Source organism: Arachis duranensis, chromosome 5 (assembly GCF_000817695.3).
Source record: "Arachis duranensis cultivar V14167 chromosome 5, aradu.V14167.gnm2.J7QH, whole genome shotgun sequence".
Taxonomy (NCBI): Eukaryota; Viridiplantae; Streptophyta; class Magnoliopsida; order Fabales; family Fabaceae; genus Arachis; species Arachis duranensis.
The window spans coordinates 95,462,446-95,476,842 of NC_029776.3; the positions used below are offsets into that span (position 1 = coordinate 95,462,446).

Consider the following 14,397-nt stretch of genomic DNA (forward strand, 5'->3'; position numbering starts at 1 on the left):
GCATTCGATGGAATTTTCTTTTCATAGGTTAAGGCTGTGTATGACTGCATTATCTAAGGAATATTTTGATGCTGTAGTAGTGCTTACTAGTTTCTAAAATTTTCCATGGATTGTTAACTGTTTTTTGGACTTGGAAAAAAAGTACAAAAAAATCTATTTTATTTCCTTGTTAACCTTTTATGCAATGGGTGTGTTTCTTTTGGGAATTATGCAATGACCTTTTATATCACTATGTTCTGAGATGTTTGTGATGACTTGTTCTGTTTCATGATATCACTATGTTCTATGCTTTATTTAAATAGGATTTGTGATAACTTGTTCTGTTTAATGACTTCTTCATCTCATTCCATTTTTTTATCGGCTCTAAATGATTTTTATTTTTTAAATGATAGAAAAAAGTTTTCATAGAATAAATAAATAATAAAGTCTTCTAGCTAAATATTTTAATGTTTTTTTTTTTGCAGAATAGATCCTAAACAGAAGATAAAAGTTATTGTCTGCTTGATTTTATATTTCGAATTAATGAATGACCTTATGGTTAAGTTGTTGATGATTTGCTATGTTTTGATTATATTGCAATTGAAAAAAAAGAAAAGAAAATGGAATGATAGTTATAGTAGGCAAGTAATAAGAGATGTTAGTGTTGATAGGATTGTTTATTTTAGTGATCTAGCATGTATAGAAAACACAAGAATGGATAGATGTGCCTTTCATGCATTGTGTAACATGCTTAAAAGGGTTGGAAGGTTAGAACCAAGTAGGAATATGGGTGTGGAAGAAATGGTTGCCATGTTTTTACATATTATAGCACATGACGTCAAAATTAGAGTAATAAAGAGACAATTTGTGAGAGCGGAAGAAACAATTAGTAGGCGGTTTAATGATGTATTGCTTGCTATTTTGAGAGGTCACAATCACTTACTGAAGAAACCTCAACCATTTAGTCAGGATAGAATGGATGAACGATGGAAATGGTTCAAGGTAATTTATCTTGCTAATGTTATTAAATCTAATATCCTTGGTGTGCTTTAGAATTGAGTTAATTGATCTCTTTTTTTTTGGATTTTAGAATTGTCTAGGAGCCTTAGATGGTACTCATATCAAATTCAATGTCCTTGAGGCTGATAAGCCTAGATATCGAAACAGAAAATGTGACATAATAACCAATGTGCTTGGAGTGGTTGCTCCTGATATACAATTTATCTACGTACTGGCGGGTTGGGAGGGTTCAGCTGCAGATTCTACGGTATTGCGAGATGCACTATTTCGCAATGGGTTTAGTATTCTCCAAGGTATTTTTATTGAGACTTTAGTATGTTATCAAAGTAACTAGTTGATCTTTCATTAATTTTGTTCAATTTTATATGTCACACTAGGTCATTACTACTTATGTGATGCTGGATACATGAATTGTGAAGGATTTTTGGCACCTTATAGAGGACAAAAATATCATTTGAATAAATTTAATCCACATAATCAACTCAGTACAGTTCAAGAGTTTTTTAATATGAAACACTAACAAGTTAGGAATGTCATTAAAAGGGCATTTGGAGTATTGAAAGCAAGATGGGGAATTTTAAGGGGAAGATCATTTTATCCTATTAAGACTCAAGAAAGAATTATAACTGCTTGTTGCCTTTTGCATAATCATATTAGAAGATTGATGGTTGTGGATCCTATTGATGAGATAGAAGATCAAAATATACTTGGAGTAGATGGTGAGACGATCCACCATATTGAGACGAGTGATGCTTGGGGTAGATGGAGAGATCAACTTGCACAAGAAATGTGAAACCAATGGAGGAGAAGCCATCATGCTCGATAATTGTAATCATTTTTCTATGTGTGAGACTGTCTGTCGTAACATTGATTTCATTTTGTTGATGTGTTTGTATTCTTATATAAGAGTTGTGCATGTATGCTTATTAGTGCAAATAATTTTTTACTTTTGAGACTTCTTTGTAACTTTCATTTGGACAATAGTAATGCTTTTTTAGTAAATTAAATTGTGATAATGTTAATTTTAATTAAAGATATTTGTTATTATGGGTATTTTAGTAAATTTGAAAAGATTAAATCGATAACAATTTTAATTAAACATATTTTTATTAAGGGTATTATAGTAAATTTTTTATTAGAAGTATTTTTGTAAATTCAAAATGTAAAAAAGTAATAATTTTAATTAAACATATTGTTATTAAGTGAAATTTAGAATCAATAATAATTTAACTAAACATATTTGATATTGGGTATTTTAGTAAATTTAAAAAAATTAGAATCAATAATAATTTTAGTTAAATATGTGGTATTATGGATATTTAAGTAAATTTTAAAAAAAATTAGAATCAATAATAATTTTAGTTAAACATATTTGATATTAAAGGTATTTTAGTAAATTTAAAAAATTAGAATCAATAAACAATTTAGCTAAAGATATTTGATATTAGGGATATTTTAATAAATTAAAAAAAATTAGAATCAATAATAATTTTAACTAAATATATTTATTATTAGAGATATTTTAGTAAGTTTATTATTAGAGATATTTTGTAAATTAAAACAAAATCAATGTAAAAAAATAATAATATTTAATTAGTTTTATATTTAATTTTTAGTCATTAATATTTTAATTTGAATGAGTAAGGGTAATTTTGACATATTACAAAATATGACTAAAAAATTTAAACTCAACCAAACAAAAATTTATTCATTCCTAGGATTATTACATAACATTCTAAAACATTAAATTTTATAACCAAACACAGGTATCTTATATTCCAAATAATCTTATTCCTAGTAATTAATAAAATTTAATCTTTGAACCACACATGGGTGTGTGTGGTTGGAGGGAATACAACTCAGGAAAAAAAATTACAAGTATTTCCATGGTGGGACAGCCAATAGCTTTGACACTTGAAAGGAAAAAAAATTGCTTAAAAAAGGCTCATTTAAGTTCGAATTAAAAGATATAAAATCACATGACATAAACAGCAAGACTTAAATAATGTTACATTGTTATACCATTTCTTTTTCCTTTCACGAACACAACCCTAATCTCCACTTGTGTTGACAATAAGAATCGGAAAGAACAAAAGATTTGCTGTAAACCTTTAAATAAATTTTACTCAAAGCAGCATATGCAGGATACAAAATTTATGCTGCCAAAAGTAAGCAGGTTAATGCTCACTTTGATCTCCCTAAGTACATGTGTAAGTCATTTTAATTCTCATTGATTTTAACGAGTTGAGTAAAATGATTCACGCGTGTACATAGAAGAACCAAAGTAAGCATTAACCTGCAAAAAAATCATTGTGTAAACTAATTTGTGCATGCCTTTCATGCTCGGCTAAATTTTGTTAGTCTATAACTTGTGTAAGCCTTAACTCCATATGTGTATGTTAAATTTCAATTTTGACCTTATCAAATCGATTAGTTCCAATTTCATCGCTGGAATAATTTTCTTGGCATGATGGAAATGGAGCACAGCAGGAAGAAATGTCGATTCCGGCCACCTCCATAGCATTGCAGACCCATTCAAGAACATCACCTTTGGGAAACTGGAAAGGTGTGAGAAGATTTAATAACAGTCAACAAATATTTTTGATAGTTTGAAAAAGATGATGTTGGTAAATATCTTTCAATTCAAAGATAAATATTTAAATTTCAAACATATAAACATTAACATGAATGCAGATGAAATTGAGAACAATAATGAAATAAAGTATTATTAAATACCATTGTTTGTAAAAAGTCACATACAAACCTACAAAAAAATAAAAATAAAAGGGTTAGTGGCATATAGGGAGGCTTTGAACTTCTCAAGGGGAAAAAGCTATAATTAATAATAGAAGAGAGATCCAATGATAGGAACACGTAATTAAATATAAGCATACTTTGGGAACCTTCCCTCAACTATTGATGTGTGTAAATTCCTGCTAAGCTGCAAATTTAAAAATACAAGGACTTTAGTTGAACATGAATATACATATACTGATCATTAATTTATAAGCAAAATTTTATCTAATGTAGAGTTTTCTACCCGCATCATGTAATATAAATTATGACTTGATAAAAGCTGAGACCCCATGGCGTCTTTAGTGACAAGGCAATGGATGTAGGTCCTGATGTAGTTCTTGCAAACCTATGAGGAAAAACTAAAAAAAAAATATAAAAATATGCCAATTTCGTCAAATAATTCATCAAATAAAGAAGTACCTTCTCAGAAGCATACCATACAAGGGCAGGTAGGATCAATTGGTTGAGTATCATCAGCCATGGCTCTGTGTTTTAGTTTTAGTACTCTCTACAAACATACCGCAAAGAATAAAGTTTAAAATCATGCGGATGCATCAACAAGTGGACTATGATGGCAGGAAAAAATTATAAGGTTATGTTCAGCTAGACGGAAAAGAGGGGCTACATTTTGTGGTGCTAAATTTTAAAGAAAGGAAAAATTTCAGAGTAAAATTCACTAATTCTATGAATAAACTTTACTTTATATTTGACTAGGGTAAATGTTTGCCCCTATTTAGTGAATTGCATATTTGAGCTCTTGAGAATTTTTATTTTCTCTGTATACCAAACAAGTTGTAATTTTAAAGAGATAATATTTTCCTCCTTTAATTTTCATTCCAGAAAGTTTTGTTCCTAAAAATTGTAATTGTAACATAGCCTAAATTGTCCATAAAATGGAAAAAGATCACCTCAGGAATAAGGGCAGTCCCAAAACATGTTGTACGGGTAGGGTAGACACAATCATACATGTCTGCACCCAAAGCACTACAAACAACAATATCAAGTGGATAACCAACTCCCTGGAACAAGTACAAGCAAATGGTATAAAATTGATTTAATTTGAAATGTATATCAAAGTAATGGTTGCTATGATGAAAGTTATTCTGACCATAACGTATCGCGGTTTATCCTCTGGCAAAGCAGCAGTGCACTGAGCAACAACTCGCCAAAACGAATCTTTATCTTCGCCTCCTGCAAGACCACCAATAGCATAGCTGTGACAAAAAAATTATATTAAGCTCCTTAGCAGCATTACAAAACTATTGATTCCACATGTCCTCCTTTATTTCACAAAGTTACTTCTAACTGTAGTATGTCAATGAAAGAAGACCTTTATCTATTCATACATATTTTTGGAATGCTATACTATTTTTTACTCTTTTGATAAGTACAAGAGACCAGATCAACAATCATAGTTTTTCTTTTGAGGAGTAACACATTAAATTGTCTCGAGTTAGTTTAACTCACAATTTATAGTTTAACTTTAAGAAATTACACAGTAATGATTCATGAATAATATGACCAAGCCCATTTTGTGTGGTGTCTAAACAAAAAGAAACTGGAGTTGACATTCAAACCAGCTAGTATTGTATACTATCTAGTATAGTTCTAAAAGATAGCACAAAAATAAATAAATAACATTAGAAATGGCACTAAGCTTGAAACCACAAAATAGACTATATGACTAAATAAACTTACACTTACCCAGGCAAGTTGCAGTCTACCAAACTTTTGACACAGATGTCCTTGAGTACAGCATATTGCAAATTATAAATTTATAGTTATTTACTTGTTTCACAACATCCACATTGATAATAGGAAGAACATCATGGTTTGTGCTAAAATTTACCTCAACTTAGGATCTAAACCACCTTGTACAATACCAAACAAGTTCTGATCGTGAGGTCTCCTGTGCGCTGTTAACAGAAGGAATGTCCATTATATTTAGCATTGGAAACAACCAAAGACTTAAATGATACACTTCAATAACATAATTACCTGCTATGCATCTGTGTATCCATCTAAGCGTTCGATACATAGCTTCCTTAATTCTTGGACCAGTAATGGTGGTCTTTACGACATCATCCAAAGCCATAATAATATCTGCTCTAATTCTATTATGTATAATTTATGACGAACATAAGAAAGAAAAATCAATTTTCTTAAAATATATTGTTGCAGTTTGCTAGCCGTAAGCTCCAACCAAAAACTCCAGAAGCAGGTACAAGAAACCAAAAATTATTGAAGGCATCAAGAAAACGTGCATAAAAACAACGAATCAATTTCCAGTGCTATACTTTGTAGTCAGTACTACAATCTGTTATGCATTGTCACTTACAATTTTCTATGAGGCTTAAATTATAAACATTAATCGAATATCTAATAAAAGATCATCTTTCTCAATTTGAAAATACTATATTGGGAATAACTATAACTTAAAACAAGAATTCAATGAACAACTTCTATCTGAAAGCAAATCATAATATGTGGAGTCCTAAAAGTTTTTCAAATTTAAATAAACTATCAAGTATTGATTGAGAGAAACATACGGAGGAAAAACAATTAATCTACATACTTGTATCTGAATTGATTCTTCGGGTGTAAGAAGCATTAGCTTGCCATCCACCGGTGACTGAAGCAAGAAAATAATTCTAGAGTTACAAATAACAGAATTCCATTGTAAATTACAATTGCAACCTTTTCTTATTATAAATTTTTTGTCTTGTCTTAAAATGGAAAAAAGGTTAGATACAAACTTGCCTGCGAAACTTGAAAATAATATATACCTGAAATGTCACACCTTCTTCTGTGATATCAGCAAGATGCAACAATGAGACCTAAAACATTAGTGAGGTAGATTAGTAAGATTTTAACAAAAAATATAAATGATTTCTTTCAACATCATCCCTGAATATAGTTATCAATTAGCAAAAAGATAATACAGATTCACTTCACACAACAAATTTAGCTCCAATGTCATTTTTTTTGTCCTGCCTAAGTGCCTATCCACATAGCCTTAGGCTTCTTTCTGTTATAACCTTGATTACTTTCAATACTTCTTAGTATGATCAACATTATTCTTCACTTTGAAGTGACATATACTATAACTTTTGATTCTGATATAGATAAACTTGTACAAAGTTGAAGACAGAGAAACAATAATAAGAAAAAACAGAAGCCACAAACAATGCTGTGGCATAAAAAATTATCAGATAAAATTAGTATGCAATAGTATTACTTGATGGAACCCAATGATAATAATATAATTACTAGAATGCTCGAAATTACAACAGTAAAAGGAAAAAGTATATATTAAGTCAAACAACAACCATTTGAAAGCCACCAGAGTCTGTAAGCATAGCCCGTGGCCAGTTCATAAAATTGTGAAGACCACCAGCTTCTTCGAGAAGCTCGAAAGTAGGTCGAAGGGCCAAGTGATATGTGTTTCCCAGAATTATTTGGCAACCAATTCTCTCAAGTTCATTATTTGTCAAGCCTTTGATTGTGCCTGTTCATTTAAAACCCTCCAATTAGGAATGCAAAATTGTGACATCTATAGTGCAAGATAACCATTTAGAAATCTGTCAAAAGCCTAGGAAAGAGAAAATCAACTCAACCAATGCAAATATCAACATTGAATGTTCTATGGACATGAGTAACTGATGTCTATAATTTCCCCCAAAAACAACAAACTCAATACGAATGCAATATTGTATTATAAAAAAATGAAACAATTTGGCAACAACTTTGAAGGTGAACTTTGTTATCTTATAGCATGAAATGGCTTGAGCATGAGAATGAAAAAAACTAGGAAAAACAGAAAACTTCATTTGCTGCATATCACAAAGGATAAATTTGAAACTCTAACCTTGAGTACCCACTGGCATAAATAGTGGTGTTTGACACACAAAGTGAGGGAGGGTCAATTGAGCTGCACGAGCACGGTTGAACCGGCCAAGAATTTGAGAAAGCAAACATAATAATAAAAACTTCAGGAAAAAAATAACCAAAGAATGGTTCAACAAGTGCACACAATGCTTCTCAGCCATCATATAGAGTTATCACTTATTCTCTTGTATGTATACCCATATCATTCTTTCGGCCTCAGTCATCCAAAGGTAAAACAACAACAATAGCAATAAATGAATGTCGTTGATTTTTACATAAATAAGACAACAAAACTTTAGCAATGTAAAGGCGTAAGAGAACTCAAATAGAATGGGGAGTGGAACCTCGAAATGAAGCGCCATGGGCTTTGTTTGAGGAGCGGGGTAGGGCACGCAACTAATGGTATGTCCTAGCATGGAAGAAGAATGGCCGTAAACAATGGCATTATGAACAACACAAACAAAGAATTATTACATGAATAGAAAGTGTTTTAGATTGAAACAGATAGAGAGAACTTACAGAGAGACAGGGGAGGAACAAGAACATGCAACGAATGAAGTGCCCTAGGCTATTGAAAGTGTTAAAGCTGTGGTGTGCATACCTTCATGGCTGTTGTGAAAGCAAGTTGACCGGAACTTGTGATGTGGTAGAGTGCTGCTAATGTTTGGTCTCAATCTCAAAGGAACCGCAATGACAATGCTATTTCTCATTACAGGATGAAAACGGACCAAACTATACCTTGCATTAAACAAGCTACCACAACTTTAGACTAAGCCTGGTCTGTAACATGTTAAAAAATCTGTCACTACACTAATAATAGAAACTAAAAAGGATTCAAGAGATAACTATCCCAATTGGTGTCCAATTTGCATACTAAATTATCAAAAAAAAAAACAAGGGGATATATGAAACAGAAGAAGAACCAAATTTGAAAATAAATAAACTAGCTTACTACTTTACAAGAATATTGTCTAAAACAGGATAAGTAAGTAACACACGCAGTAGATGAAAATTAAAGATTAAACGTTAACGATTGTGAACAAAAATTGCAGAAATCAATACACATGGAACAACAAAAATAGATGCGACTCAAAATGCTAACCAGAGCATGAATGAAACTGATACCTAAAACAAAGAACTCAATAAGAATTAGTATTTAAAAAATAAAATTAGCTTACTATAGCGAACACGTTCAATTAACTGGGACTAAATAATCAAACATGGACCGTTATGGAAAATTAAGAAGTCAACGCAGATTCAAGAAAGAAAATGAAAGAAGAGAAAAATTGAAAGGGGCAGAAGAGAAACCTGTGACGTGAGGGAGAGGAGAACGGGGTGAGGGTGCTTTGAACTGTGAAGAGGGGAGGATGAAAATTTTGAGGCGGGGTAGCTAACAAAGTTTCATAGAGTTGAGTTGAATTGACAATTGAGCACCATTAAAGTGGGTTTAGGGGACTAAATCCCCATTTTGGTCCCTGAGATTCACGCGATTACTCATTTTAGTCTTCGAGATTTAAAATTACATATACTGGTCCTCCAGATTTAGATCCGGGCACCAATGTAGTCCTTCAGCCCTTTCCGGTGATGACTCAGCAAACGGAGTGCCATGGTGGCACTCTCTCTGCCACGCTGGACTCTCTCTAAACGACGTCGTTTCCCTCTTTAGCGCCTAAATAAGTAAAAAAATGCTGTGACTTGTATATGAAGGAGAAGAAACGAGTTTGACCCATACAAAATATTCATCTTCTTCTCTACCTCTATCATTCTTCTTCATCTCTAATCAATGGTGCCAGTGAAAAGTTTCTGAAATCATTCATCACCCAAGTTGAACTAACCCACAACTAGGTTAGAGCGGAATCGTGAAGGAGGTTGCTCTCCTCGCGTTCTTAGCCAAGGTAAGCGTTAATGTTGGGATTTAGTGGTTTTAATTTTTTTTAATTTTTTTTGGAATGCATGTATGGTTGTACTCTATGGTGCTGGTGTTCTTGTCAATGGAGAACCTTTATGCTTTGTTGCAACTATTTTTTCTAGGGTTTCTTTGATTGCTTATACGTTGGGTTGGGTTGTTGGGGTGCTCTATTTTTTTATGAATGGAACAGGGGATGATGTTGATAGGGTTAGGGCTATGTAATTTTAAACTGGTTTTTGGATTTTGGTTTTCATCTTTGAACAATTTTGAATTTTTACACTGAAAATTCAAGTTGATGGGGAATTTATCAACATGCAATTTGAAGAAAAGAATTGCAGTTAAAATATTAGAAGAAAATCATTGTTCATTATTGTGATCAGTTAGTAAATTTTGATAAAAACCAAAATCTGCACAACAATTTTGACCATCAAGTTTGTTGTACTTATCTACAAAAATTTTTACCACAATTTTATCCATGACTAAACATGATGTTATATTGTCCAATTGAAACTACATATATCTTCTTATAGTTGAGTCAATTCTACTAGAAAAAAATAACTAGATGTATGCTGAACCTTTTAAACTTTTTAAAAAATAACAAATTTATGTTAGAACCTTTTAAAAGTTTTAATTGTGTTACCTATATTTCTAAAGCATATCAAATTTCTAAAATAAGAGTATCAAATGAGTACTTAAAAAAAGAAGTCAAGGCAATATTTTATCTACAATTTCATGTAAACCTTAATTACATTATATTCAAATTTCAGCAAGGGAGTACCTAAATGAGTACTCAAAATTGATAAAACCTTTATGGAGAACCTATGTGCTTTATAAGAAAATATAAATTTCTGTTTGTTTTTATTTTTTTCTTTTTTTAAGGTTGTGCAATTTTCAACTGATTTTTAGATTTTGGTTTTCATCTCTGAAGTACGCAAAGAATAGTGTATAATGTATAATGTATAAGCTAAGGTTATATTATCTCTTTTTTTATTATGTAGATGACTGAATTGATTGATATTATGATACATCACGGGGGTAATTTTCAAAAAACTGAAGACAACAGATTAGTTTATTCTCCGGATAACAGGGCTTGTTTAGGCGATCTTGATGTGGATACTCTGGACGTATTTTATGTGAGAAACTACTACAAAAAACTTGGTTATGGTGAAATACAAAAGTGTTGGTGGCTTGTGCCTGGGAGAAAACTAGAAGTAGGTTTGAGGAATCTAGACAGTGATAATGAACTCATAGATATGTGTTACCATGCTCAGAAAAACAAAGGTTTGGTTGAAGTGTATTATGAGCATGGTGTCTCACTTACTAAGGTATTAGAAGGTGATACTAGTGTTGTCTACTTGGATGATGAAGAAGATGTTGGGCAGGGACCAAGTGAGACTCCAACTAATTTTAAACCCACTTTAGTTGATGCTCCCCTTCCGAATTCTAAGTCAAATGAACAAGATTCTAACTCTAATCTTGGGCTAAGTGCAGCTCCAACACCCACTCCTACTACTGCCAACATTGTTCCCATACCTAAACCACAACCATCCAAGCCTACCAATGTTTCTAATAAACCTAACAACACTACCAAGTCCTCTATACCTTCCATGATCACCAAGTCTACAACAAACCCAACTAAATCCTCCAAGCCCACTAACTCAAAACCTCCAACCAAGCCCACAAACCCAACTAAATCCACCAAGCCTACTAACCCAAAGCCATCCACCAAGCATACTAACCCAAAAAAGTCCACCAACCCTACAAGTGCCACAAATTTCAGCAAGCCCACCCAAGTCAGAAAGCATTACACAAGATCTGCTTCCAAGCGAGGGATAGCACATGTTACTCAAGACTCAGTTCATGCTAATGATTCTTCTGACTCTTATGAGAGTGCAGAAGATGAACTATATAGGCCAGGTTTGGAGGGTAGTTCTTCATCTTCAGATGAAGGGTTTGTGTCTGTCAAAGGTAGGAGGAGTTTTCTTAAGTTTAAACATGCCTCTGCCTCTGCATTTGCAAAACTTAAGGAGAAGATTATTATTGAAGATGATGGACTAGTGGAGGATGTCTCGGATGGCGAAGTTGACATTGGTTTTGTTGGTGCAGACTTTGGACTTGATCCTGGTGCCGATTCTGATGGGGCTAATTCGTGTCATTCTGAAGAGATGAAGACCCCTCCCAACTCTGATGAGGAAATAACAGATGTTGACTCAGATGATGGTTGTCCATTATTTAGAGATGGAGGAAGGTTTGGAGAGTTAGTGCTGGAGGTTGGTATGAAATTCACTACCAAATGGGAGTTCAAAGAGGCTATTAGGGAGTACACAATTCAGGAAGGAAGGAGGCTTAGGTTGAAAAAAATGATAGCAAAAGAGTGAGAGATGTGTGTAAAATAAAGGAATGTCCATGGCTGGTGTATGCCTCAAGAGACCATGAGAATACTTGTTGGCAGATAAAAACATTCAACAATGATCACACTTGTGCTAGAGAGGATAGAAACAGGCTGCCAACCGTAATTGGGTATGTAGTAAATTGGTAAAAAAAGTTAAAGAGTACCCAAACTTCAGGCATTGTGAAGCAATGACCTATTTCAAGACAAATTTTTATCTTACTTTGAATAAGAATTCAATTTCTAGGGCATTGTGTGATGCAAGAGGTATCATGTATGGTGATGAAAAGAAACACTACATGATGGTGCGAGACTATGGTCTGACATTGCTAAAAGCCAATCCTGGATCAACTATCCAGATTGCAACCATTCCTCAACCAGATGGGACAGTGATATTTGATATAATGTATGTATGTTTAAGTGGTTGTAGGGATGGGTTCAAAGCTGGATGTAGGCCGTTGATTGGGTTAGATGATGCCTTTCTCAAGACTCAATTTGGTGGCCAAATTCTATCCGCGGTTGGGCAGGATGCCAATCATCACATATATGTCATAGCCTGGGTAGTTGTTGATGTAGAAAATAAAGAAAATTGGAAGTGGTTCCTTGAGTTACTTCACTAAGACTTAGGAGATTACAAAGACAATGGATGGTGCTTCATATCCGACATGCAAAAGGTAACAGTTATATAAGATTTTCAATGTTTGAGCTATAATTTTAACTGTAACGTATATGATTCTGAATACGTTTAGGCTATACTGTTTGTGCTTCATACATTTGATTCTTGATATACATATGATTCTTAATACACTTGATATTATGTATTGTTGTTGTCTGATTAGACTTGGACTGACATGATGCACAATAATGAAAATTTAGGAACTATTATGTATATAATTGTTGAATGTAAGGGACCTTTATGGGGAGTCATACTGAAAGTGAGGGACTGTTTTGGTGACTCTTATGCATATGATATTACGACATTGATTTTTGTTGCAGGGTCTGGTTCCTGCTATGCAGGAGGTGATGCCTAGAGTGCATCACCGATTTTGTGTCTGGTATTTGTGGAGAAACTTCAACAAGAATTGGAAAGACCTGGAATTAAGGGGTTTACTATGGGAATGTGCTCGAGCCACCACATTCCAAGAGTTTAGGGATACCATGAACAAGATCAAACGTATCAGCGAGGATGCTTGGGCATATCTAAACAAGTGGCCAAGAGATTCATGGACTAAGTGCCAATTTAGTCATAAGCCAAAGTTGGACAGCATATGCAACAATGCATGTGAGGTGTTCAACTCCAAGATTAAAGAAGCAAGAGCAAAACCCATCATTACTCTTTTGGAGGAGGTCCGAATGTTTGTCATGAGAACCATTGCAAGAAACAAGGTAAAATTAAGCAATCATGTTGGGAAACTACCACCAGTAATCAAGAGTATATTGGAGAAAGTGAGGAAGGAATCCAAGAATTGGCACCCCATATGGACAGGAAATGATGGATATGAAAAATTTGAGGTTCATGGATATTCCACAAACCATGTTGTTGATTTGGGAAAAAAATTATGCACATGTCAATTCTGGATGCTAACAGGTAATATTTATAATGTTAATCTACTTCATTTTCTTTTAGTATTAATGTCTAAATATTTTCATACTTGCTACATTCTTGTAGGAATTCCTTGTGTACATGCATGTGCTGCCTTGTCTAGGGTGAATAAGTCCCCAGATGATTTTTGTCATCCATTAGTGACTATGGAATCCTACAAGGCAACATATAACCATCACATAAATCCAATACCTGGACAACTGCTGTGGGAGGTTTCAGAATTTAATAAGCCACGTGCACCAAAGGTTAAGCGGCCACCAGAAAAATTAAAGATGAAAAGAAGAATGGATTCGGATGAAAAACATGGAGGAGGCAAGAGATCGAGGATAGATATTAAGAACAACGATAACACTCATTTGAAAAGGCAGCTTGGAAAATTTACTTGCAGTTATTGTGGTGATAAAGGTCACACCAAAAGAGGTTGCAAAAAGAAGAGATTGGCTGATGCAGCAGTAGCTGCTGCTGCTACGGTTGAGGCTGCTACAAAAAACAGTCTAAATAAATTTACTAGGATATATTTCATTCATATATAAATTGAAACACATTCATTAGATTTACTAAGAAATCATGTAAAAGTGAATAAATCGAATACCCCTGTTTCGATTTATGTGGTAATATAAATCTTATTCACATGTTTCGATTTATATAAAAATATGTTCGGACGTAACGTTATTTATATTGGGTAAATTGCGTAATATTGGATGGAAGTTAGTTTATTTATGTGAATTATTCGTTAAAATGGTAGAATGTTTTGAAGTTTTATACTAATTTTTTTAATTTAAAAATAAATTTTATTATTTTACTATTAGATCA

General features: G+C 33.1%; 3 protein-coding genes across 3 annotated transcripts; 2 read left to right on the plus strand and 1 right to left on the minus strand.

The window, feature by feature from the left end:
* Positions 1-693: 693 nt before the first annotated feature.
* On the plus strand, positions 694-1,792 carry LOC127747684 (protein ALP1-like). Its single transcript, XM_052261833.1, has 4 exons — positions 694-981; positions 1,070-1,292; positions 1,377-1,497; positions 1,657-1,792. The coding sequence occupies exons 1-4, from the start codon at positions 694-696 to the stop codon at positions 1,790-1,792; spliced, it is 768 nt and encodes a 255-aa protein (XP_052117793.1).
* A 1,443-nt stretch (positions 1,793-3,235) lies between these two features.
* On the minus strand, positions 3,236-8,290 carry LOC107490590 (uncharacterized). Its single transcript, XM_052261834.1, has 16 exons — positions 8,285-8,290; positions 7,664-7,784; positions 7,125-7,303; positions 6,582-6,632; positions 6,378-6,427; positions 5,794-5,921; positions 5,655-5,711; positions 5,500-5,551; positions 4,904-5,009; positions 4,704-4,814; positions 4,232-4,303; positions 4,040-4,141; positions 3,894-3,940; positions 3,736-3,763; positions 3,417-3,557; positions 3,236-3,295 (listed from the first exon to the last, which is right to left on the minus strand). The coding sequence occupies exons 1-16, from the start codon at positions 8,288-8,290 to the stop codon at positions 3,236-3,238; spliced, it is 1,311 nt and encodes a 436-aa protein (XP_052117794.1).
* A 3,963-nt stretch (positions 8,291-12,253) lies between these two features.
* Positions 12,254-14,117, plus strand: LOC107490475 (uncharacterized). Its single transcript, XM_016111256.1, has 3 exons — positions 12,254-12,541; positions 12,978-13,569; positions 13,651-14,117. The coding sequence occupies exons 1-3, from the start codon at positions 12,254-12,256 to the stop codon at positions 14,115-14,117; spliced, it is 1,347 nt and encodes a 448-aa protein (XP_015966742.1).
* The last annotated feature ends 280 nt before the right edge of the window (positions 14,118-14,397 follow it).